The sequence below is a fragment of the Ovis aries genome, chromosome 7 (assembly GCF_016772045.2).
Source record: "Ovis aries strain OAR_USU_Benz2616 breed Rambouillet chromosome 7, ARS-UI_Ramb_v3.0, whole genome shotgun sequence".
NCBI classification, from domain to species: Eukaryota; Metazoa; Chordata; class Mammalia; order Artiodactyla; family Bovidae; genus Ovis; species Ovis aries.
This window is the reverse complement of record NC_056060.1, coordinates 14,203,973-14,229,132: the sequence shown is the minus strand read 5'-3', so window position 1 is coordinate 14,229,132 and position 25,160 is coordinate 14,203,973. Positions and strand designations below refer to the sequence as shown.

At 40.2% G+C, this 25,160-nt stretch overlaps 1 protein-coding gene across 1 annotated transcript in view; it reads right to left on the bottom strand.

Moving 5' to 3' along the window:
• IQCH (IQ motif containing H) overlaps positions 1 to 25,160 on the bottom strand; it is a 160,236-nt gene that overhangs the window by 77,044 nt on the left and 58,032 nt on the right. The window contains exons 8-9 of the mRNA XM_060418882.1: positions 23,672 to 23,847; positions 8,806 to 8,997 (exon numbers count right to left, since the gene is read on the bottom strand). Of these exons, the coding sequence (XP_060274865.1) occupies positions 8,806 to 8,997; positions 23,672 to 23,847 (368 nt within the window). The remainder of the gene's footprint in view (positions 1 to 8,805; positions 8,998 to 23,671; positions 23,848 to 25,160) is intronic.

Sequence of the window (25,160 nt, the reverse complement as noted above, 5' to 3'; positions counted from 1 at the left end):
TTAAAGTCACTTTGAGTTGGGTTTTCTGTTATTGAATATTAAACATTTTAAACTGATACGAATGGGTGGACCAAACCATGTGCCCACAATCCATGCTGGACACATAAGCCAACAAATGCTCTGATCACTCCCTGCATTAGTTACTCATTCGGCAATCAGTAATGAAGTTTCCACTCATCCCTTTCCCTTAAGATCATTAGCAATCGTCCCTCTTTAGAGTGTAAAAATATGCTGAGAAGATGAAGAAAAAATGAAAATGTCTTCAGCAAGTCATAAACTACTTCCCACACCTACTTAAAGTTTAAGGACTGCCTTAATACTCCATGTTTAATTGTTAATTGAGAGTTTAAAAATCAAAAATGCCAACTTTGCCTTCGATGAGATGGAAAATTATGCTGCTGTAGAAGGTAACATAATGTAAAACAGCCAGCATTACCAAGGCACACAAATGTTTTTGGTATGTAAAATTGCTTTGTAAAATATTTGCTCCATCTGCTGAAAGCGGCAAAGACAATTTTCCCTTGATAGCTAATGGCCCATTTCGACTGTGTGGCAAGTGATTCGCGGTGGTGGCGGCTCTCATTAAACAGAATGGTGAAAGTGCGGTATATAATTCCATACTTACGTAGCATTATCCACTCGCTGCTTCTCGAGGAGTCTGTCCCTCATTATCCAGGCCTCCACCTTGCACCAACACGCAGGCCTAGCAGTTGATTTGACTCGAGAAGCGCTTTGTCCAACTGAGGCACATATGTTTCTTCTGCATTCCAAAACTCAGCACAACTGCTTTGCCCCGACCAGAAACACTGGAGAGCTTCATTCCCTTTCAACTTTTCAGCTCCTCAATGGCTGTTTCTTTTTCCCCCTCTCCACAGGGGGCCCTGATTTTCTTTCTAGGCTCACCCTGTCGCGCTGCATGCTGGGGGTTTCAGTAGATAAAGATTAAGCATTTCTTGAAATTCTTAATTGAACTTTGCACATAAACAAAAGCAGGAAACATTTTTCCTGTGGGCTAAAGCCGCCCATAAAAGCCCGACAGACACGGCCCTTGGCTCATGGTAAATGTGATGGTTTGTGATCTTTCTCTTTAAAGGAGTTGTTTACACTATACCCTGAATTACTTCAACATCTGCTAAAGGAACAATTAAAAATAAATAATCCAGGGTGGTTTAAAAAAAGAAGAATCCGTTCATGTTTGGGGAATGATATTAAAAAGTAGTTATAGCAGCAAGTGGCAGATTTTTAAAAGGTATTTTTAATGTTGGAAAATGGGTTTAAAGGCAATTATATTAAATAATAGTGACGCCAAGTAAAAATATGACTGTTTTAAAGATTATGCAATATTTTAAAACAGAAACCACACAGTTTAAAAATCAACTATAAGTCGAAGTGGCCACCATACTTATTTTATGGCTAACAGGTTTCTTTCCAATCAGAGAAATATCACTGATTGAGAAAACTGCATATGCTGAAAAAGCTCTTTAGTTGAAAATTAAAAACAAAAGAAAACACGTGTGCCCATTGGACTTGATTTTCCATTCAAGTAGTGAGGGAAAGGGGTGAATTTGTCAAATGAAGTGAGAGGCTTACAGGAAAATTTATATTTTAATTTTATACCAAGGGGAGGGGCAAGCATCTGCTTTCCTTAATCAGGTTCTGCACCTTCCTTGATATTTCCACAGGTACAGAGGTATACAGTTGAGGCAGATGGGACAGCATTATCTATTTATCATTTTTTTCTACAGACCATGTTTATGAAAACACCAGGGTAACAAAGCACTGAATTCCCAAAATGAGGATTTGTTTACTCTGGCACAATCACACAGAAGTCCGGGTCTTCTCAAGGCCATTCCCCTCTCGCCGAGGGGCACGGAGGACAGACGACCAGAAGCAAATGGCGCGGTGGCCGGCAGAGGAGAGTCAGCCCACTCTGACTCTGTTCCAAATACCCGTGCCTGCTCTGTGGCTTTCGGAAAAGCAGATATTTCCAAAAGAACTCCAACGGGGACTTCCTGTGTGTGAAAACACTAACCAATTCTTGTTCCTCTCATCTTTTGCTTTATTCCTTCCTTTCACGCCGTTATTGCGAAAAACTGGCAGTTAAATTCAATTGATTCAAAATATTCTGGATCCATATGGCCGCCAACCCTGGAGCTGAGGCGGCGATAGCGCCTCACTGCTGTTCTCAAGCATTTGCCTCTCCCCTAGTCCCCAGATGGTGGGAGTAACATTTAAACCTCCTTTTCTCTGCCTTGTACAATAGACCTTGGCACCATTTCAACTGTTTACTCCGGTAATTAACAGCTCTGATACCACAACAATTACAACTCCTACACTCTCACCACAATAATGCTATGAATTAGTGAGAGCTAATGGCTGGAAGGTAGAGCGTTTCCAGACTGTGAGATCTGTGCATTTTTAGAATAAAATAAAGGTACAAACAGCACGCTTGCAGTAGACAATGATTACCTTGTAATTAGTTTACACAAAGCTTCCTATTTAATGGCAAAATGCTGTAATTAACGTGTGACAGAAAATCAAAGGGTACTTTGTAAGCATATGAAAAATTAACACTGCAGGCCCATAGCTTTATGTACTGATTAGAAGCATATTAAATCAATAGGACACACAAACCAACAGCTTGTATAGCTGATTATTATAGGTCCTCAGAAGGGGGACCCAGCTTTCGTTTAACTTGGGGAGGCAATTTTCCTTCTCCTGTCATCTTCCTCAGGCACTGAGAAGCACCTCCAACCCAACCCTGGCAGCTTCATGAAAATAACCACTGAACTGGAAGAAAACATTCTAAGTCATTTTCAGAGATAAGGAAAAATATGTAAATGATTAAGACTTTCCAATGATTGCGGTGACGTGCTGCTACACTAATTAGAAAAGATACCAACTGGAACCAGAAAAATGAAGCAAATGGGTCTCAATCTTGTGGTCAGGAAAATCTCTAGTTTATCAGGTCAATGCCTCTTTATTCAACATGTAGGATGCTAAAATAAGTGGAATTATTTTCTGTTTTCAAATTATAAGAAACCAGGCTGCTAGCAAGGCTTATTCTTTTAAAGGCATTATCTGGGTGAACCATTGGGTTAGGCACGCTTTGGTCCACAATCTTGTATCTTCAACAGTCACAATCCTATATGATAACTGATGCTTAGAACAATATTCTAGAAGCCTAAAAGGTGCTATAGGACCTTCTGAATCACCAGAAAAAGATTAAGTTGTATGTACTTGTTCAATACTACCTACAATTTAATTCTGATGCAATTTTATGGTAATGTTAATAACACATAGCATTTTTTGAGGTCTTATGTGCTAAATATTGATACATTGGCAGCCAATTCACCAGGGTCATCTCCTTTAATTCTTACTACCTCCTCCAGGAGACAGGTGCTAATATTATTTCTCTTTACACTTGAAGAGATAGAGGCTTGGACAGCTGAAGTGATTTGCCCATGGTTCCCCCTTGCCCCAGTAACCTCCATTTGCCTAGTCCATGGAACCCATGAAGCCAGACCACTTCCTACTTATCCTGAATGTTCAACTATTCAGACTGGTCTATTCCAAACCTTTTTCTGCTTAAAAGAAATTTACCACATCAATCTGGAACAGGAGATATAAAGAAATATATAAAAAAATATTTGGTTGCTTATCCAAAAAGCAGGGTTTTTTGAACATGTGAATTGTCCAAAAGAAATCTTTAATTTTTCAGTAATTTTTACTCTTTCTGTGCACATGTTGATTTCTTAATGTAAATGCTTTGTTTAAGACAGTGTTCTCTGTTGAGAATGTTTTCATGGAATAAAATAATCTTTCCATGGTCCAAAACAAAACAAAACAAAAAGCTGGGCTTTAAATACTCACGATATTTTTAATGCCATGTCTGATTGTGAAGAAAGGCTGCTTACTCTAAGTTTTCTGAGAATTTATAGGTTCACTAAAATGATCTAGAAAAATTTGTCACCCCCATGAATGATCAAAAGGTGGCATCTCAAACTCACTATCCTCACCCACTCACATAAGTAGGTAGGTGAGGCAGCTGTGTTGCAAAGCTGAACCCTAGAGACTCTCCGACAGGGCTTCTTCCTCAAAACTCTGAGGCGTGTGTACTAATGGCTCTCTTTCCTCCCAGCCGACTAGCAACAGACAGCAGCTGCCCTGTCAGTCAGGAAAGGGAAGACATTTGAGAGCAATAGCTATGGGACCTTTGTGTTGCCCACAAGTCTCTGTAGAAAGCAGACAATCTGCCACAAGGGCAGCAGGCCACAAAGGCAGGGACCAGAGGGAGAAGACTACTTCAGGGCTTTCAAATAGCGGGTCTTTTCTAAGTGGATTCAACTCAGTGTGGCCAGGGCAGGGGACCAGGAGGAGTGGATGTGGTTTCCAAGCTAGATGCGGATCATTGACTAGCTATGTGAACTTGGGCAATCATTTCACTTCCAAGGAATCTATTTCTCCGTCTGTAAACAGAATAACAATACCTTCCTTCTCAAAGTGGTGTGGAAGTAAACGAGTAAAAACTTCAGAGGTTTTCCGAGACAGAATGAGTCAATTCAAGTAAAGTGCTGAAATGCCTGGCACCCAGTTGTCCCTTGCCATCAAGGAGGATTGATGGTAGGACTCCCATGGATAACAAAATCCAAGAATCCTCAAGTCCCAAATATAAAATGGCATTGCTCACCCTTGGTATGTGGGTTCCACATCTGCAGATTCAAATATGCAATGATACAAGGAAACGTCAAAACATTTCCTTGTGTATTCATGCCTAGTCTGTGTGCCTGTGTGTAGTGTATTCCTGGGTCTGTGTGCATGCATGCTAACTAGCTTCAGCTGTGTCCAGCTCTTTGCGACCCCATAGACTGTAGCCCTCCAGGCTCCTCTGTCCATGGATTTCCCAGGCAAGAATACTAGAGAGGCTTGCCATGCCCTCCTCTAGGGGATCTTCCTGAACCAGGGATCAAACCTGCATCTCTCGCCTATCCTGCATTGGGAGGTGGGTTCTTTATCACTAGTTCCACCTGGGAAGCCCACTCTTGGGTCTGTGTGCTTAGTTGCTAGTTGTGTCTGACTTTTTGTGACCTCATGGACTGTAGCCTGCCAGGCTCCTCTGTCCATGGGGATTCTCCAGGCAAGAATACTGGAGTGGGTTGTCATGCCCTCTTCAAGAGGATCTTCCCAACCCAGGAATCAAACCCAGGTCTCCTACATTGCGAGTGATTTCTTTACTGTCTGAGCCACCAGAAAAACCCAAGAATACTAGAGTGGGTAGCCTATCCCTTCTCCAGGGGATCTTCCTGACCCAGGGATCGAACCGGGGTCTCCTACATTGCAGGTGGATTCTTTACCAGCTGAATTACCAGGGAAGCCCATTCGTGGGGGTCTACAAAATCTCATGTCTAGGCCAGCATTCTGGCAGCTACTTTTCTAATGCAGTGTCACCAGGTGTCACTACTAACAAGCCAGTTTTCCAGGAGTGAGGGAGCGAAGTTTGCCTTTATAAACAGAAAGGGAACGGCACAAGGGCTAGTACCACAACAACTGTCTCCCTGCACTGTCTTAGGTGAGAGTGTCTAGGAAGGTTTTTTCCCTACAGGGGTGTCTTTGCTTAAGCCTTTATTCCTACTAAATGAAAATAAATTCTCTCGTCTCTGGAGCGGCAACTTTGGAGCATGCACACATGTGTAGATTCACTGAAACTTAATAGGCATTGAGTATTTAAGTGAGTTTGTTGGAACCTGTTGGGGGAAGTAGATTATGTTAGCTGGCAGGATAGGCACAGATGGTAAACAATCTGCCTGCAATGCAGGAGACCCAGTTCGATCCCTGGGTCAGGAAGATCCTCTGGAGAAGGGAATGGCAACCTGCTCCAGTATTCTTGCCTGGAAAATCCCATGGACACAGGAGCCTGGTGAGCTACAGTCTGTGGGATTGCAGAGTCGGACATGACCTAGTGACTAACACTTTCACTTTCAGGATGAAGAGAGTAAGGTTGGTACCAAGACAGGATGGAACAACTGAGAGTTGTGCTCTTTTTATTGTGGCTATTACGTAACATCCTGCTTTTCCTAAAATCACTTACATGTCAACACTGATTTTTAAAATGTGACTTCAGTGTTTTATCATTTGTTGATACCATGACTTTGTTTCAAGTCAACTGCAACCAAATAACTCTGGTTCTCAATTAGATAGGTGAAAAAAAGATGACCCTTACAGATCCTGGAGTCCACACTGAATCATGACTACATCTAAAACCAATATCTGCACAAGACGCAAGAGAATCTCAAAATAGTTCAAACCCCTATAAACAGCACTGTTTTTAATCTGTTGCCTACAACATACCAATGAGAAAAATCATGGTGTCGTGTCATAAACTGCTATGCAAATGATGCTATTTGTGAGTATTAACATAATTTAGTGCTTACAGTCATATTCTCATTTCTAATAATTCTCCCAGAATGGAGTCTTTCTCTGGACTCTTAGCCTGCAGGATAGTCTTTCATCAAGAAGCTGAAATTTTTAATAACCTGCCAGCATATGTTTTCCATGTGCCAGGCTAGGCTTGATGACACAACATCTTCATTATCAAAAGAAACAGGTCTGCAAACTGTAATAGGACATTAAAACATGCCTGTGCTCATAAAGTAATGCTTTGATGTCTAAACGTGCACCATTATGATGGTCTTCTGGAACAAAGGATAGTTCTAATCCTAAATTCTCAATAGCTACACTCAGTGGAGATTGCAGTTCACTGCCACTCTGAATGCGATTTCACTTTGAAGGCAAAAGAATGTCAATAGTCTCCTAACAACAAAAAAAGCTCTTCAGAAGTACTTTATTTTTTTATTTTTGGCTTCTAACAACATCATGGTCAAGCACAGGTCTCAGAACGTGGAAAGATTTCATAATAATTGTTTTCCCTTGTTAAGTTAAAAAAATTTAGACAGATCATTAATTATTCATAAGTGCCACATTTGACAACATTAACAATAATGCCAAATGTAATTGGTGGCAATTTAAAATGGTATAGTTTAAAATATTTGAAATGAAATAATATATATTCAGATTTCTAAATGCAATTCAGCTATATGTCAATATATTAAATATTTTTAAAACTTAATAAAAACATTTCAAATTTATCATAGTATAGTATCAGGAGAATTCTATAAAAATTATTGATTTGAAATACTGAGGCAAGCAAATACTTTGCACATTAACACTGGGGCTTCCCAGGTAGTGCTAGTGGTAAAGAACCTGCCTCCCAATGCAGGAGAGGAAAGAGACTTGGGTTTGATCCCTGGGTCAGGAAGATCCTCTGGAGGAGGGCATGGCAACCTACTCCAGTGTTCTTACCTGGAGAATTCCACGGACAGAGGAGCCTGGGGGGCTACAGTCCATGGGGTTGCTAAGAGTCGGACATGACTGAAGCGACTTAGCACACAAGCACGCAAACATTTCAATTTTTTAGATTAAAAAAGTCATACTTTTCATGGTTTAATCTCAACAGTTTTGCTTAAAAAACTTTTTAAATACAAGATGAAATAAAATCCAGTCCAAGGAGAACACAAGAGCAACCTCTATGGGCCTCTGGGCCTCAAAATTAAATACATTTTCCGTTCCTTGTTTTATTTTTTTCTTAGGAGAGTAATTCACTTTGGTATCCTTTAAATAATATGTAAAAAGCTGGCCATGACAGGTACTTCATTAAGTCCATTCACTGATGGAGGAGGAAGAAAAGCCCTAAATAGATCATGAGGAGAACTAACATTTATCAAAGGGAACTCTCTCGTCTGACTGTTTTCTAGACTTATTCATCATCTCATTTTCACAAGAATAATGTGGTTCTCTCTGTGTGCTGCTCCCTTTCTATCACTGGTATCTTGATTCATCTGCTTCTGTAGTGGGATGCTCAAAGCAGGTGCAAATCACTGCACAGCCACCACTACAGAATTTGGCAGGGAAAAAGGAATCAGTTCATGGAAAATTTGTGTCTGAATTTTCCTCATCAGTTATACTTTCATCAGTAGTGAAAAACAGAGATTTGAGATTAAGTGAAGTCAGTGAGACGAGGTCTCTGAATGCAAAATGATGCCGTTTTCAGAATGGTGGGTTTAATTCATATATGAAGCCATATAAAACTAATTATTAAGCAACTTTGAAACAGACTAAGAAGTTGTACAATTCATCCTCCCACCAATATACGTGGAAAAATCCATATACATCACTCATGTATTAAGAGTTTTTACCTATTATTCTGTTCTTGCCTGGAGATTTTCTTGCTGGAATGTATTATTTTCTCAACATCTCACAGGGACCAGCAGTTACATAAATTTCCTTGAATTGTCTTCAAAAACGTATGACTGCTGACAGAAAGCTATTAAACATTAGCTTCCAGGTGACAAGCATTCACTAATAGAATTTCCCTCTCACAATAAAATACAACTAGCTTAATAACAACAGTTGGTAGAAGCATATGATCTAGAATCACTTAGAGCAAATGATTAGATTTGAAATGTTATTTGGCTATCATAAAAACACTACTTCCTAATTATTATCATAATCAATTTGAGGATTTTTTAGGGATCTAAGAAGAAACATTTAAGATAACCTGATCAACCTCATTCACTTTGTACAGAAAAACTAAGGCCCAGGAAAGTAAAAAATTGCCTAAGGTCTCAACTGCTGATAGGTAACTCAGCTGAGTCTACAAGAAAGTGCCTTATCTCCTAGCTAAGCCTTTTGCTTTATCTCCTATCTGTTCACAGACACTTTGGGTTTATGTTACCACTGAATACTCACTTGTGCCCATTTCTTTCTCCAGTCTTCACGACTGTATCTCTGACTCTCCTTTAGGACCCAGCTGTAGCACTTTAGGTGGGAGGGAATGTCACAAAACGCAGTCCCATTTCCTCCAAACTCATAGTCCGCTTTAAAGAGCCAGCGTTGGATTTCCAGGTGATCGATGACCAGCTGACTCACCTGTTCTATTATCTGTGGGGCCAAAGATACAGCAACAGTTAATTTCCTGGATTCCTTCTTATCGTGTTAACTTAGCTGTAGCACTTCTCACGTCTTTATTTCAAACTGTTCCTTTGGTTATCTTCTAGTTACTAACACAGATTAGAAGTTTTAAGTGATATGTGTTTGTGTGTGTATATGTTGGGTTGGCCAAAAAGTTCATTAAGGGTTTTTCCATAAGCTGTTTGGAGAAGGCAATGGCACCCCACTCCAGTACTCTTGCCTGGAAAATCCCATGGATGGAGGTGCCTGGTAGGCTGCAGTCTGTGGGGTCACGAAGAGTCGGACATGACTGAGCGGCTTCACTTTCACTTTCCACTTTCATGCATTGGAGAAGGAAATGGCAACCCACTCCAGTCTTGCCTGGAGAATCCCAGGGATAGGGGAGCCTGGTGGGCTGCCATCTCTGGGATCGCACAGAGTCGGACACGACTGAAGTGACTTAGCAGCAATAGCAGCATAAGCTGTTATGCAAAAATGCAAATGAACTTTTTGATTGACCCCCATACATGAATATGGTATAAAGAAATCACCAACCAAAGGGACCAAAGACATGTTTAAAAGTATAATCTTATTTATGAGAAATTATGAAATTATCACATGCTGACTTTTGAAGGCAAAAGAAAAAATCTGAATATCTGTAATTGAATCTTAATATTGTTCTCTTCCTTTTTCGGAGAAAAATGTGTTTACTTATTGATTCTTCAAATGATTCTTTTATAGTTTCAAGACTATAAAAAGTTATAGTCTTGAAAACTTAAACTGTTTGGAGCTTTGCTGAGCTTTAAAGTGTTATAATCTATAAAATATTTAATTTTTTTCTCATTAGTATACATGAAATACATTTGTTTGGCCAGTCAATTGACCAAGTGTGTTATATGTATTATATGAACAAGACAGATAAAGGAGGTTAAAAAAACTCGTGAAAGCAACTTTATTGGAATACACACCTCTCCTACATCTTATCTGAAACTTTTCTCAAGAACTGGGCTCAGTCACGTGAACGTTTCAGGGGTAGACATGCAAGCTTGAATATCACAATAATAATAATAATAATAACTATAATAGTTAACATCACTGAACTCTCAGTAGGCTTTAGGCCTTTGGCATGGCTCTTTACACAAATCTTCTCATTGAATACTCACAAAAACCTATGAAATAGGCACCATTATTAATTCTATTTTATGTATAAATAACTGAGACTCAGGTAATTTAAATAACTTGCCCACGATCACACAAGACTGAGTCCCAGAACAGGGACTCCACCCAGGCTGCTCTGAGTCCAATACCTAAGCCCATTTCTTCTCCACTATGCTATCCATCTCAAGCTACAGAGAGGCAGAGAAGGGTGAGGTGGAGAAGGAAGTCAGGAGCAAGAGAAGCAACTTCCTTTACAGTCAATAAGCCATTTGGATAAGTTTGAATCAGAAAAAGTCTATAGCAAGATTACTTAATTATAGGTAATACTGTTCTAGTAGAGCCTTGGTGAAAAATAACTCATTAGACCACAAAGTGATTTTTTTGTTTGATCTTCTTATCAGACTTTCTAATCTATATTGAAAGAAACAATATTAAGTGTTCCCTCTCCTGAGCCTACCCCATGCTATTCTTGGCCATGGTCTGTGCTTAAGGAGGCTTCTGCAACACTGTTCTCTTCTCTTTTTGGTGAGTTTTGTTCACCAAATGGATTTTTTTAAACTACAGAATGTGAGAGGACTCATAATTCTGGAAAAAAATCTGTTGAAATCTGGAACTGGAAGATTAAAATTATTTTGATTAAAGGCACAATCTGTTCTTTTGAGCTGGGTCTTTCCAGCCAATCGTCCTGGAGATGCTACAGTGTACAGCAGTGTTGAAGTGATACTAAAACAGACATACTTGGGACCCCTGGAAGCCCCATGCAACCATAGGCTATTCAATTAGGGTGAAAATGAAATTGTCTCAGCTCCCTAATTATCAAGTAGTATCTAGGGATAATGTGGGTGTTTAAATGACAAGTACTCTGGTCTACACACCATATGGCTATGAGCATAGCCTAGGAAGGCTTTTAAAAATGTGTCTTTCAAAGTTACATCCCTTCTTCCTCTAATGTTGTGTTGAGAAGACAGATTCCATTATGGTCATATGCTGCACAAGAAGAAATAGTTCTTGGCCTGTTAATGTCCAATAAGATTCTCTTGCCAGTATAAGGAAAGATATTCCGGCACAGTCCTTTTCATTGTATGTTTGGATATATTGCATATTTGGAAGTTTCAGCTACTAACAGAATTATTATCTGCTTCTTCCAAATCCTATTATTTGTTGCTTCTGAGAATCCTATAAATGGGTGTCTGTTGATGGATTCCCTACAGTAATGAAAAGGATCAATAGTATTGTAAAGACTATACCACTGGAAAGAATTATGTGCTATCTTTAAGTGAAAATTGAACAGTGCTTTAAAATAGCATTGCCATTTTTGATTATTTAACCAAAGCTGTCAATATTTCATATGGAGCACATGCCAGAAAGAGAAGTTGCCTGGTTACTTTATGGATCAAAACAGGAAATGCCCACTGTGCTCAAGCTGGACTTAAAAAATAAAATAAATTACTTAATCATAAAGTAAATGACTTTATGTTATTGCCAAACATTTATCATTTTCTATTTGAGTCTATCTATTCAAAAGATGTAATATATTTTTTAATTGCCATACATTTTATACTGGTGTAGGGCAGAAAGAGAAAAATGTCTACTGCTAAAATCCAACTGATAGCTAGGAATATTTATTAACCTAAATTAAAATAATCACAGCTTTCTTTCACCAGCTTTAAGTTTATGAAGCACATCGGTAAAAAGTCAATGTTACTGATTCATTACCATCTGCAAATTCAAAATGCTGACATGTTCAGATAGATTAGGTAGAATAGGCATTATCTGGAAAAATCTCAATGGAGTGTTTCAATTCTTGACCTCAGACATGTGGTTTCGAAATAAGTAGTGCAGACCTCAGTTATGACCTAGTTTATTGTGATACAATTTGCACACACCATAGGTGAAATGACACCCTTTAAATCCAATTTATCTTTGAGGAGAGGTTTTTATCCTACTTCTGAATATCAGCATTAGAGTGAAGCTTTACTGCATTAAAGATTCCTGTATCTTTTACCACAATTAACATATAAAGTTCTAAAATACTTCATAGCATCAATGGGGACAAAAGCAAGACTCACTCAATATAAATAGTACACATACATTCTAAGGTTTTGAGGACTGTTTAATGTAACACACATGTATGAAATTGTATCACTTAAAAATGCATTTCACTTGTAATATGTCTATGAGCCTAGTATTCTACAGGGAAGCAGAGTTAAGCAATCCACTCTGTTACCTTCAAATTCCAGTGGAGGTTAATGATAACGGAAGGGACACATGAGGTCAGGGGAAGCCTCTTTCTTCTAATCCTATTAAGATAGCCTGTGCCTTTTCTAGACTGCCCTCTTTAAAAGAAACTTCCTTCATGAGTCCATGTATTATTGCCCATGAACACTCTATCTAGTAAGATTGAAACAATCTGGGGGCAATTTAATAATTGCCAGTTAGTCTCTGAAAAGCATGATGTGTTGAAAGACTTGGTTCGGGGGCTCAGCAGCTAAGAGGTGCAGAGCATCAGGATCAGGCAGCTAAGAGAAGTAGCATTACCCCTAAATATTGTCCCTCACAAGCACCCTCATTTTGTCTTTTAGTTTCCCCAGAAGTAGGTGCCCCAAATCACTTGTGATTGGCTCAGAGGAATGGTTAAGAGATGGAATGAAACAGAGGTTAGGAAATGTCAACAACTATTTGTCTTTTAGTTTCTTTATTGTAAAAAAAGATAGCAGTTAATTGTGAGAACTCCTGCCAGAGCAAACTTAGAGTGGCTAATTTCTAGTTCTCTAGTGGGTAATTTTGTAGTGACTATTATGGTTCTTCAGATATCAGGGCCCTAACTATCTTTTGGAAGAATGCACAGCCATAGACTTAGACCAGGGCAAATTCAGAAGCAGAGAGTTTTCCTCCTGGAGCCATTTCACTTCCCCTTTCTGGGGTGTTCCCCCTTTCTTTATGGCCACTTACTGAACAGCCAGGATTTGGGTTTTTTTTTTTTTTTTTTTTTTTGTAGAGCCATGGATATCCGTAGTCTGCCACATCCCCTTTGCAATATGACTCCCTAGAGCTCTCCAAACCTGCTCCTTTTAGCCCAAACTGACTCTCACATTTCTTAGGGTCCTACTAAAATGACTAGCTAACTAATATGATGATGAACTAATCCATATTAAGGCAATAAATATTGATAGCAGATGAATACATGAGTAAAGCCTTCAGTTCCTTAATCCAAATGAATAAATACTTTCAGAATGACAATTTCTGTAAGGCCCATAGGAAGATACTTTGAAACACCAAAGGACTAAAGTGTGTTGTGCTCAGTCATGTCCAATACTTTTGCAACTTCATGAACTGTAACCCACCAGGCTCCTCTGTCCATGGGATTTTCCAGGCAGGAATACTAAAGTAGGTTGCTATTTCCATTTCCTACTTCAGGGAATCTTCCCGACACAGGGATTGAACCTGCACCTCTTGTGTCTCCTGCACTGACAAGTGGATTCTTTACCACTGAACCACCAGGAAAGCCTGAAGGCTAAAGCAGATCCCATCAAATCAACTCAAGTGTTCCATAACATTCTTCATTGGATAGGGCTGACTCCAGAAGGCCTAAAAAGTTCCTACAAGGTCAAGAGAATGTGAAATATTTAAACAGAGCCTCACTTGTCCACCCTGCTTACCTGCTGGTGACTGTAGATGCTATATATTCCAGGAGGGACTGGCACATTTGCATTCTCAAAGACCCGTTTGCTTCCAGACTTGGTGCTATAGAAATGAGCTAGTTCAGGCTCTGGGCCTAGGATGGGTATGTTTAACATATCTGCCACAGCCAGATCATCTCTGTGGAGGAGCCCGCTGACAATGTAGGCTTCTTTCCCTTGGATGAGATTTTTATTCTTTTGATTGCCTTGGGACTGTACATCAGGTGAGTAGCCAGGCACATATGCTGCTTCTGGGGGGAGATCATAATATTCTTGTTAAAAGGTGTTCTTTTTCTAGTCCATACACCTAATCTATAATGTTGCACACAATAAATGCATTATTAATAGCAAGCTGGGTTGTGACCTATCCTGTTGTTTAGCAGTTTAAAATGATAAAAGCTGTTGGGGCGAGGCTCCATAATCGCTCACATCTTTAGTGTGTTGGAAATAGGCTCACTGGGAATAGAACTAATTACTACACATCTGTATTTATTTGATCCACGTGGAATTATCCTTCTGTCAGAAGGAAAAGAAGCTGGCGGCCTTTGGATAATAGTGATTCATCTCTGCAACACTTCTGGCATGGTTTAACACTAAAGCGTCTGGAAAATCAATACAAAAAAATGAAGAAAAGAGCCTCCTAATATTCTTCAGTATTCAGAGCTCCTAATCTGGCAACCCTTTAAATGATTCAGTAGGAAAAGGTACTTGACTTGATACCCTCTTCCCAAAGTTCTACCACAAATTCCATTCCAAGAGTACATATTTTTATGATGATTATCATGGTTCTTGGCCAGAGAGGACTCATGAATGGAAAATATTTGAGAATTTCCCCAACACTCAAATTCCTCTTTCAATGGAAAACTCTTTTTAGTTTTGACTACTTACAGCCAGCTCAGCAATACATGTGACTGTCTCCTTCAATTAAATAAATAATTCTGGCATGTCTAACAGGGGCAGAGGATGGAGCCAGATGGTCAGCACAAACCAAAACTAATACAAGCATGTCTCTGTGCTCAAGGAGTGGGAACACAGATGAGTACAGTTAATGCATAATTAATACAAGGCAGAGAAGGGCCATAAGGAACTACAGAGGGCCTTGGAGGCATGGAGGAGGGAGGCAGAAGCCACATGCTAGTGGGAAGAGCTGAAAAGGCAAATCACTTATCTCAGTTGGGCCTCAGTTTTCTCATCTGTAAAATGAGTATAATAATAGTACCCATCTCATAGGGATGCTGTGAGTATTAAATGAGATAATGCATGTAAAGCACTTATAACAGTGCTTGGATATAATAAGCACTTATTAGCAGATGTTATATTATTACTGTTATCTGCTAATATTATTGTTATAAAAGAGGTTGGGGTTAAGGTAAATTTTGAAGGATGGGTAGGATTTTATCAGGTGAGGATGAGCATAGCCTAGGGATGGAATATGAGAACCCAAATGAAGTCACTGAGTCGTGTCCGACTCTTTGTGACCCCGTGAACTTAGCCCACCAGGCTCCTCCATCCATGGGATTCTCCAGGCAAGAATACTGGAAAGGGTTGCCATTTCCTTCTCCAGGGGACTCTTCCCGACCCAGGGATTGAACCCAGGTCTCCTGCATTGCAGGCAGACGCTTTCACCTCTGAGCCACCAGGGAAGCCCTCATGAGAACCCAAGATTGTGCTTATTTCTCTAGAGCAGAGAGCATCATGGCACATGAGAAAGTCCTGGGGCTTAGGAGTCAAATGGTTCTTTGAATCCAGTTCTGTCCCTAACAAATAACCTGAACTTGGGCAAATGACTTAGACTCCTTGAGACTAAGTTTCTCCATCTGCCGAGTGGGAATAAAAACAACCATCTGATGGGCTCCTCTAAGGATAAAATAAGATTATGAATGTTTAACACCTGTTATAATGCATGGCATTGAGTTGACATTCTATCGATGGTATTAAAAATTATTATGGAGAAAACTTAAAGTCACTAAAATGTCATGCAAATAATATAATGCAAGACATGAGAGTCTTAATAGAATTTAAAGGATTTTGTAGAGTGTAGATTTTTGTAGACTCCCCCCATAGTCTAGTCAAAATTCTATTCAACAAGGCCTTAAATTGTGGAGAAATTCTGAGCCACTACTTTGGGGAATATCAGGCGCACGAGTTTGCAAACTGTTAGAGGATATGAATGCTGAGTATAAGAGAAAGGGACCGAGAAGACCCCCTGGATTTCAGTCCTATCTGAATTTGTAACTTGCCAGTTGATTTAGAAAACCTGATCTTTCTGAGCCTTGGTTCCCCACATTCAAATGAGGGGTTGAACCAGAAGTCTCTAGGGTCCTTCCAGCTGTGATGTAACGTTAAAACCAAAGCTCTTCTGGATATACTATTTAATGGGTACAGAGTTTCTTCTTGGGATTTTGAAAAAGTTTTGAAACTGGGTAACACGACGATTGTACAACCATGTGAGTGCACTGAATGCCACGGAACTGTACAATTCAAATTATTTAAATGGTAAATTTTATGCTATGTATATTCTGCCTCCCCCTCAAAAAAAGATACCCCCAAAAAATTTCTCTGAGAGAGGATTTTATGATTCACCCTATTGAACCCTCCCTTCAGAGTAAGTGATCTAAGTTCCTTTTGTCTATGGAATATGACTTTTCTACATAATTTAAATCCTTTTTCAAAACCTGCCTTTAAGAATGCAGCTCTAGGAAATCCAGCGTTCCACTGGGCAATGAATGGTGACAGCACCTCGTGAGTTTGTGTTTCCCATCTCATTGCTCACTGTTTATCCCCCTGTTTATTATTTCACTCCCTTCCTTTCCTTACAAATTATTCCAATGAGGAAATGTGAAAAAGTATGTCTGGGAGAACTGACGACTTGAGTCACAAAGTATATGGTGGACTTTTCAGGGACCTGGAAGGATGTTTCAAAGGGGACAGTCTCCTCATGTCAAGTTCCCAAGGTCTCAGCACTTTGGCATGTACTCTTCCATTTGATCCATATGACACAATTAGCAGTCCCTCTTTTGGAGATGGGGAAACTGAGGCTCGGGTGATTTGCCCATAGACACACAGCTGGTACACAGCAGAGGCAGGATTACTATTAATTATTATTTAATTTATTTTTTAATTATTCTTCTTCATTATTAGCACAGTTCTCATACCAGGGCTGCCATGATTTCTCTCATTTTACAGAGTAGTGAGGTCTGAGGTTTTATGAAGTGTGATGAGGGGATGGCAGATACAGCAACAGAACCTAACGTGAATGTTCTAAGCACATTTCCAGCCAGAATGAACTTCTGTCTCCTCTAGGGCTGCTTGTCTCCACTGGCAAGCACTCTACCCAACTCTGTTGTGTCATCTGCAGGCATGCCTTATTCTTCAGGCAAGATGGTCCCATGGCATTGTGTTCAATGTGCGCTTGATCAAGATTTGACTGTAAGTGATGGCAGAGCATTTCTGACTGCAGGTCTGGTGTGGCCATGTAGAGACGGTCAGTATCATCAGATCAGTATCATCCAGTATCATCTGTGGATTTATACAGATGACAGAAATCTAAAATGTTCCTAATGCCATAACATTATGTTGCTGTTTAGTTCCTCAGTTGTGTCTGACTCTTTTGTGACCGCATGGACTGCAGCCCACCAGGCTCCTTAGGCAATAGGATTTCCCAGGCAAGAAAACTAGAGTGGGTTGCTGTTTTCTTCTCCAGGGGATCTTCCTGACTTAGGGATCAAACCCACGTATCCTGCTTGGCAGGCAGATTCTTTACTACTGAGCCGCCTAGGGAGCAACCCACTCCAGTATTCTTGCCTGGAAAATTCCATGGACAGAGGAGCCTTAGGGGCCACAGTCTATCAGGTTGCAAAGAACTGAACACGATTGAACAACTGAGCATGCATACATGCACCTGGGAAGCAATTCCAAAACATTATCGTTACAATTAACTTCCCAGCACTTTTTTTTTTCTGGACCCGAAACAAAAGGTAGTTGTTTAGGAAGTCTTCATAAACATCAAAATATTCGAAAGTAGACATGATGACTTTGTAACAGTATTTTTCACCATTATAGATTCAAAAATTGTATAGTAAATTGGAGAGATGTACAAACAGATTTTTGGCACACTTAAAAAAAAATCTCAAAGCCATCCACTGGAATGAAAATAAGCACTGATACAATCTCTCAAATGCATTAAGAAGAAAAAAAGCCATGACTAAGCATGAGCAGGAAATGATTTGAAAGTGAGAGTTTTAATTTTTATATTTTAGAAAGGTGACTGCCTATGAGTGATTGATTACTCAAATACTTTAAACTGTAAGAAGTATAAAGTACTTAAAAATATTTCCTACTTGTTTTTATTCACAGAGATGCAAACCTACACAATGAATGTAACCCCATGAATTTGTTAGTGCCAACTGCCTATCTCCTCTTGGAAGGTGGAGAGTGGACTGTGAAGATACATTTCTCAGGTAATAGGACCGCAGAGCTGGAAAGGACTTTGACACGATCTAATCCATCATTTCATCTTACAGATGAATAACAAAGGACCAGAGAGGTAAAGGTCATCCAGAAGCAAGGTCTTTCCAGTTCATGATGGTGTTCTGGTATCAGACAGATTTGGGTTCATACTCTGGCCCCACTAGTAACTTACAACTAGAAAGTGAGTATTGGTTTCCTTGGCCACAGAAGGAAATTGATAGTTTCTGTCTTGCTGCTGTGTCCTAAGCATCAAACGAGAAAATGTTTGCTAAGTATTTGATAAATGTTAGCTGTTTACTCGCTTTCCTTTCCCCAAATCTAGTGCCCCTTCCCATTCCATGCTTCTTCAGTGTATACTGGCATTCCAGATATATGGAAACTGTTTATTAGCAGCTATCAGATATTAGCTCCAGTTTCTGGATGGAGAAAATCAGGAAATTAACCACACACTAACAGTAGTTCATTATCGGAAATAACCAGACAAATCACTCCACCAAGAATGTCCATGCACCACCACGGAATTGAGAAAGAGCTATCAATCTGTCAATCCTGTCCGTGTCCAGGAATGTGGTCCACTGCAGAAGGAAATGGCAAACCACTTCAGTATTCTTGCCTTTAGAACCCCATGAACAGTATGAAAAGGCAAAATGATAGGATACTGAAAGAGAAACTCCCCAGGTTAGTAGGTGCTCAACATGCTACTGGAGATCAGTGGATAAATAACTCCAGAAAGAATGAAGGGATGGAGCCAAAGCAAAAACAATACCCAGCTGTGGATGTGACTGGTGATAGAAGCAAGGTCCGATGCTGTAAAGAGCAATATTGCATAGGAACCTGGAATATCAGGTCCATGAATCAAGGCAAATTGGAAGTGGTCAAACAACTGATGGCAAGGGTGAATGTCGACATTCTAGAAATCAGCGAACTAAAATGGACTAGAATGGGTGAATTTAACTCAGATGACCATTATATCTACTACCGCGGGCAGGAATCCCTCAGAAGAAATGGAGTAGCCATCATGGTCAACAAAAGAGTCCGAAATGCAGTACTTAGATGCAATCTCAAAACGACAGAATGATCTCTGTTCGTTTCCAAGGCAAACCATTCAATGTCACAGTAATCCAAGTCTATGCCCCAACCAGTAATGCTGAAGAAGCTGAAGTTGAATGGTTCTATGAAGACCTACAAGACCTTTTAGAACTAACACCCAAAAAAGATGTTCTTTTCATTATAGGGGACTGGAATGCAAAAGTAGGAAGTCAAGAGAAATCTGGAGTAACAGGCAAATTTGGCCTTGGAATGCGGAATGAAGCAGGGCAAAGACTAATAGAGTTTTGCCAAGAAAATGCACTGGTCATAGCAAACACCCTCTTCCAGCAACACAAGAGAAGACTCTACACATAGACATCACCAGATGGTCAACACCGAAATCAGACTGATTATATTCTTTGCAGCCAAAGATGGAGAAGCTCTATACAAGACCAGGAGCTGACTGTGGCTCAGATCATGAACTCCTTATTACCAAATTCAGATTCAAATTGAAGAAAGTAGGAAAACTGCTAGACCATTCAGGTATGACCTAAAGCAAATCCCTTATGATTATACAGTGGAAGTGAGAAACAGATTTAAGGGACTAGATCTGATAGATAGAGTGTCTGATGAACTATGGACAGAGATTCGTGACATTGTACAGGAGATAGGGATCAAGACCATCCCCATGGAAAAGAAATGAAAAAAGCAAAATGGCTGTCTGGGGAGGCCTTACAAATAGCTGTGAAAAGAAGAGAGGCAAAAGCAAAGGAGAAAAGGAAAGATATACCCATCTGAATGCAGAGTTCCAAAGAATAGCAAGAAGAGATAAGAAAGCCTTCTTTAGCGATCAATGCAAAGAAATAGAGGAAAACAACAGAATGGGAAAGACTAGAGATCTCTTCAAGAAAATTAGAGATACCAAGTAAACATTTCATGCAAAGATGGGCTTAATAAAGGACAGAAATGGTCTGGACCTAACAGAAGCAGAAGATATTAAGACGAGGTGGCAAGAATACATAGAAGAACTGTACAAAAAAGATATTCACAACCAAGATAATCATGATGGTGTGATCACTCATCTAGAGCCAGACATCCTGGAATGTGAAGTCAAGTGAGCCATAGAAAGCATCACTACGAACAAAGCTAGTGGAGGTGATGGTATTCCAGTTGAGCTACTTCAAATCCTGAAAGATGATGCTGTGAAAGGGCTGCACTCAATATGCCAGCAAATTTGGAAAACTCAGCAGTGGCCACAGGACTGGAAAAGGTCAGTTTTCATTCCAGTCTCAAAGAAAGGCAATGCCAAAGAATGCTCAAACTACCGCACAATTGCACTCATCTCACATGCTAGTAAAGTTATGCTCAAAATTCTCCAAGCCAGGCTTCAGCAATACGTGAACCGTGAACTCCCTGATGTTCAAGCTGGTTTTAGAAAAGGCAGAGGAACCAGAGATCAAATTGCCAACATCTGTGGATCATAAAAAAAGCAAGAGAGTTCCAGGAAAACATCTATTTCTGCTTTATTGACTATGCCAAAGCCTTTGACTGTGTGGATCACAATAAACTGTGGAAAATTCTGAAAGAGATGGGAATACCAGACCACCTGACCTGCTTCTTGAGAAATCTATATGCAGGTCAGGAAGCAATAGTTAGAACTGGACATGGAACAACAGACTGGTTCCAAATAGGAAAAGGAGTCCGTCAAGGCTGTATATTGTCACCCTGCTTATTTAAATTATATGCAGAGTACATCATGAGAAACGCTGGACTGGAAGAAACACAAGCTGGAATCAAGATTGCCGGGAGAAATATCAATAACCTCAGATATGCAGATGACACCACCATTATGGCAGAAAGTGAAGAGGAACTAAAAAGCCTCTTGATGAAAGTGAAAGTGGAGAGTGAAAAACTTGGCTTAAAGCTCAACATTCAGAAAACGATCATGGCATCTCATCCCATCACTTCATAGGAAATAGATGGGGAAACAGTGGAAACAGTGTCAAACTTTATTTTGGGGGGCTCCAAAATCACTGCAGATGGTGATTTCAGCCATGAAATTAAAAGACGCTTACTCCTTGGAAGAAAAGTTATGACCAACCTAGATAGCATATTCAAAAACAGAGACATTACTTTGCTGACTAAGGTCTGTCTAGTCAAAGCTATGGTTTTTCCTGTGGTCATGTATGGATGTGAGAGTTGGACTGTGAAGAAGGCTGAGGGCTGAAGAATTGATGCTTTTGAACTGTGGTGTTGGAGAAGACTCTTTAGAGTCCCTTGGACTGCAAGGAGATCCAACCAGTCCATTCTGAAGGAGATCAGCCCTGGGATTTCTTTGGAAGGACTGATGCTGAGGCTGAAACTCCAGTACTTTGGCCACCTCATGTGAAGAGTTGACTCATTGGAAAAGACTCTGATGCTGGAAGGGATTGGGGGAAGGAGGAGAAGGGGACGACAGAAGATGAGATGGCTGGATGGCATCACTGACTCGATGGACATGAGTCTGAGTGAAGTCCAGGAGTTGGTGATGGACAGCGAGGCCTGGCGTGCTGCGATTCATGGGGTCACAAAGAGTTGGACATGACTGAGCGACTGAACTGAACTGAATGGTAGTTCTTTTCCTTCTTGCTTCCCAATATCCACAGTAACTCTGACATTGAGGATAGGGAATAACTAGGAAGCACCAAAGCAATCCTTGCATTGATGGAGATATTGGGAAGTTTCTAAGATTATATGTAAGTGGCAAAAGTGGCCCTTTTTCTCTTCTTGCTCCTGCCCTTGCTACCTCTTCCACAGCCAAGTGATGCCAATGAAATAGAGCTAGGCAGAGAGCTCTCATGGGAATATTGAGGTATCCTATTATGAAAAAGCAAAATCCTCATTTTGGTGGTTGTTGTTGTTCAGTCTCGCCAAGTCATGTCTGACTGTTTGTGACCCCCATGAACTGCAGAACATTAGGCTACCTGGTGATTCACTGTCTCCCAGAATTTACTCAAATTCATGTCCATTGAGTCAGTGATGTCATCCAGCCATCTCATCCTCTGCAACCCTCTTCTCCTTTTGCCTTCAGTCTTCCCCAGCATCAGGATCTTTGCCAATAAGTCAGCTCTTCGCACCAGGTGCCCATTTGGTAGAAGAGTAAAATTCGCTGAGTACGCAAGCAGAGTAGAAATGCTATAGCATCCCTTGATCCCACTGCCCCCTCCCCACGATTTTGGTCAAATCACGCATCTGAAGTGTCAATGGGTAGGAACCCAATACATCGATAGTACTTCCTACATGAACAATGCAATTGGTTTCTCTGATGATTGACAGTTGATTTGGGTGCATTGCACTTGTGAATGAAGAAAGTTATCTTTATCAGCAAATTCAGACACTCCTCAAAAGTATATAGACTATTAAGTATTAAAACATTGATTGTTTACCATGGAAAGCTTAAATTCTTGCTAAAACATGGAGAAATTCATTTCATGCCATCTCTTGCACTGCCTTATTCTAAAAACGCTGCCATCATGTTTCCATGAATTTCCCAAAAGTTCTTGTCTAGGGATAAGATTCCACTCAGAATGCATTCCACTCATTAAAAATCCGTTTCTAAAAAAGTTAAAAAAAAAATCTGAACCTTGTTCATGACGAATCATGTGATACAGTATATAAGACCAAATTCCCCTGGAGGGAAAAAACCCATGGAATCACAAGGAATTTGTTCTTGTTTTTAGTCACTAAGTTGTGTCCAACTCTTTTGCGACCCCGTGGACTCTACCCCACCAGGGTCCTCTGCCCATGGGATTTCCCAGCCAAGAATACTGGAATGGGTTGTCATTTCATTCTCCAGGGGATCTTCCGGACCCAGGGATCAAACTTGTGTCTCCTGCTTGGCAGGCAGATTCTTTACCACTGAGCCACCAGGGATGTCTGTAACAAGGAATACTAGTTTGGAAATCAGAAAACAGAGGCCTTGATCTAAAGGCTGTCCCTAACTAGGCTTGTGACCACAGGCAGGCCCCAGCCTTTCTCTGCCTTGGTGTTCTCCACACAAAATTAAGAAAAAGCAACCGTAGATGTTATAAATTCACCTGCTTGATGGTACAACCCAATAGCTACAATTAGGCTTCAGCTACAGAGAGACCGGGCAGCAGTAGCTCAGTCAAGTCTGCAAGTTAAGCTGGGATATTTATTTCCTACAGTCCAACTAGTAGTCTAATCAGTAAAGCTGTTAAACTTGCAATAATATTTCACTGATGTGTACCAGAGCGTTGCAAGTTATAAAATTTCCAATTTAATTTTACTGCATCCCTGAAGCTGTAGTAATTAGAAGACAAACTCACAGTGAAGATGTTTATAGCTTCAGGGGTGATAATTTTGAACCTGTCCCGCAGGTCACTTCTGTCCTCAAGGTTCCCCGATTTGACAGCTGCCTGTAGACTCAGGATTTTATTGTAATACAGCAGTAACTCGTCATTCATTCGATGGGAGCAGATGTAGATGACGCTCACTTTGGCATCTGAAAACAACAGGCGCAATGTTAATTACTGGTATAAAGGTAAATGACATTACGAACTCTGGCATCGGATTGATGTTGTGCAGTTTAAAATAAAGAGCATATCGAAAAGCCACATTCAAGTTAATTTAGATTGGTTTTGCACAGATCCTAGCAATTCAACTGGACTTTTTAAACTTTAGCATTTCTCTTAAAAAAAAAAAAAAGACAACACCATTACCAAAAAGTATACACGATGATTCCTTCAGAAGGAGAACTGAGAGATACCATGGAATTGTATTTTCAAATAAATACATAGGGATTTAGCCCCCAAACTCCCATTAACCTCAATGGGAACTGCATACTGCTTTTAAAATTCATCCCATTAACTTTAGTAAATTATAAAACCAAGCTATTAACTTTGGAAAGCTGATGAAATTGCAATTTCTTATTCTGCTTGGACTTGGGATTGTTCTATCCAAATAAATGGTCTGATTATGACCATAGCAATGATTATTTCAGGAAAGCAACCTTTTCCTTTCTCCATTCCCAAAGAGGACTATATTACTTAAATAGGACATCTAGTGATTCTTGGTTTAAGGGAAACACTATCTTAATTTAACTGTTCTCCTTCTTAAGATGTGCTTCTTATTATGTGCATAGAAAGAAATCCTAATTAAATTTCCCATCCAAATGGAATAGTGAAATGAGATTACCCACTCCAGGCTGCAGAATATTTTAGTGAGTATGGACAGGAAATCAGCAGCCAATGGAGTCACTCATTCATTCGTAAAATAATTGACTGATCACTAGGGACAAAGCACTTTGCTAGACATGAAAGGAAATACAGGAATCAAAGCAACTGAGATGTTGCCTGTGAGAAGCCACATTTCACATGTACTGCTGCTGCTGCTAAGTCACTTCAGTCGTGTCCAACTTTATGCGACCCCATAGACGGCAGCCCACCAGGCTCCCCCGTCCCTGGGATTCTCCAGGCAAGAGCACTGGAGTGGGTTGCCATTTCCTTCTCCAATGCATGAAAGTGAAAAGTGAAAGTGAAGTCACTCAGTTGTGTCTGGACAGCCCTAAAACATGGTGGAGGGTGGTAGATCCACGGGACATGCAGAACAAGTGCCCAGGAAAGGTCAGGGGAGGAAGCACTGTAAAGTGTCTCCTTCATCAAGCAGGGTGGAGAGGGGAGGATGTTAAGACTCTTCTGTTCAGTTTGGCAGAGTATACAGAGCACAGACTGATTAAATTCTTGCTCAGCTGCATGCGGGCTGGGGTACATTATTTAATCTTTCTAAGCATTGGTTTCCTCCTTTGTAAATAGAGAA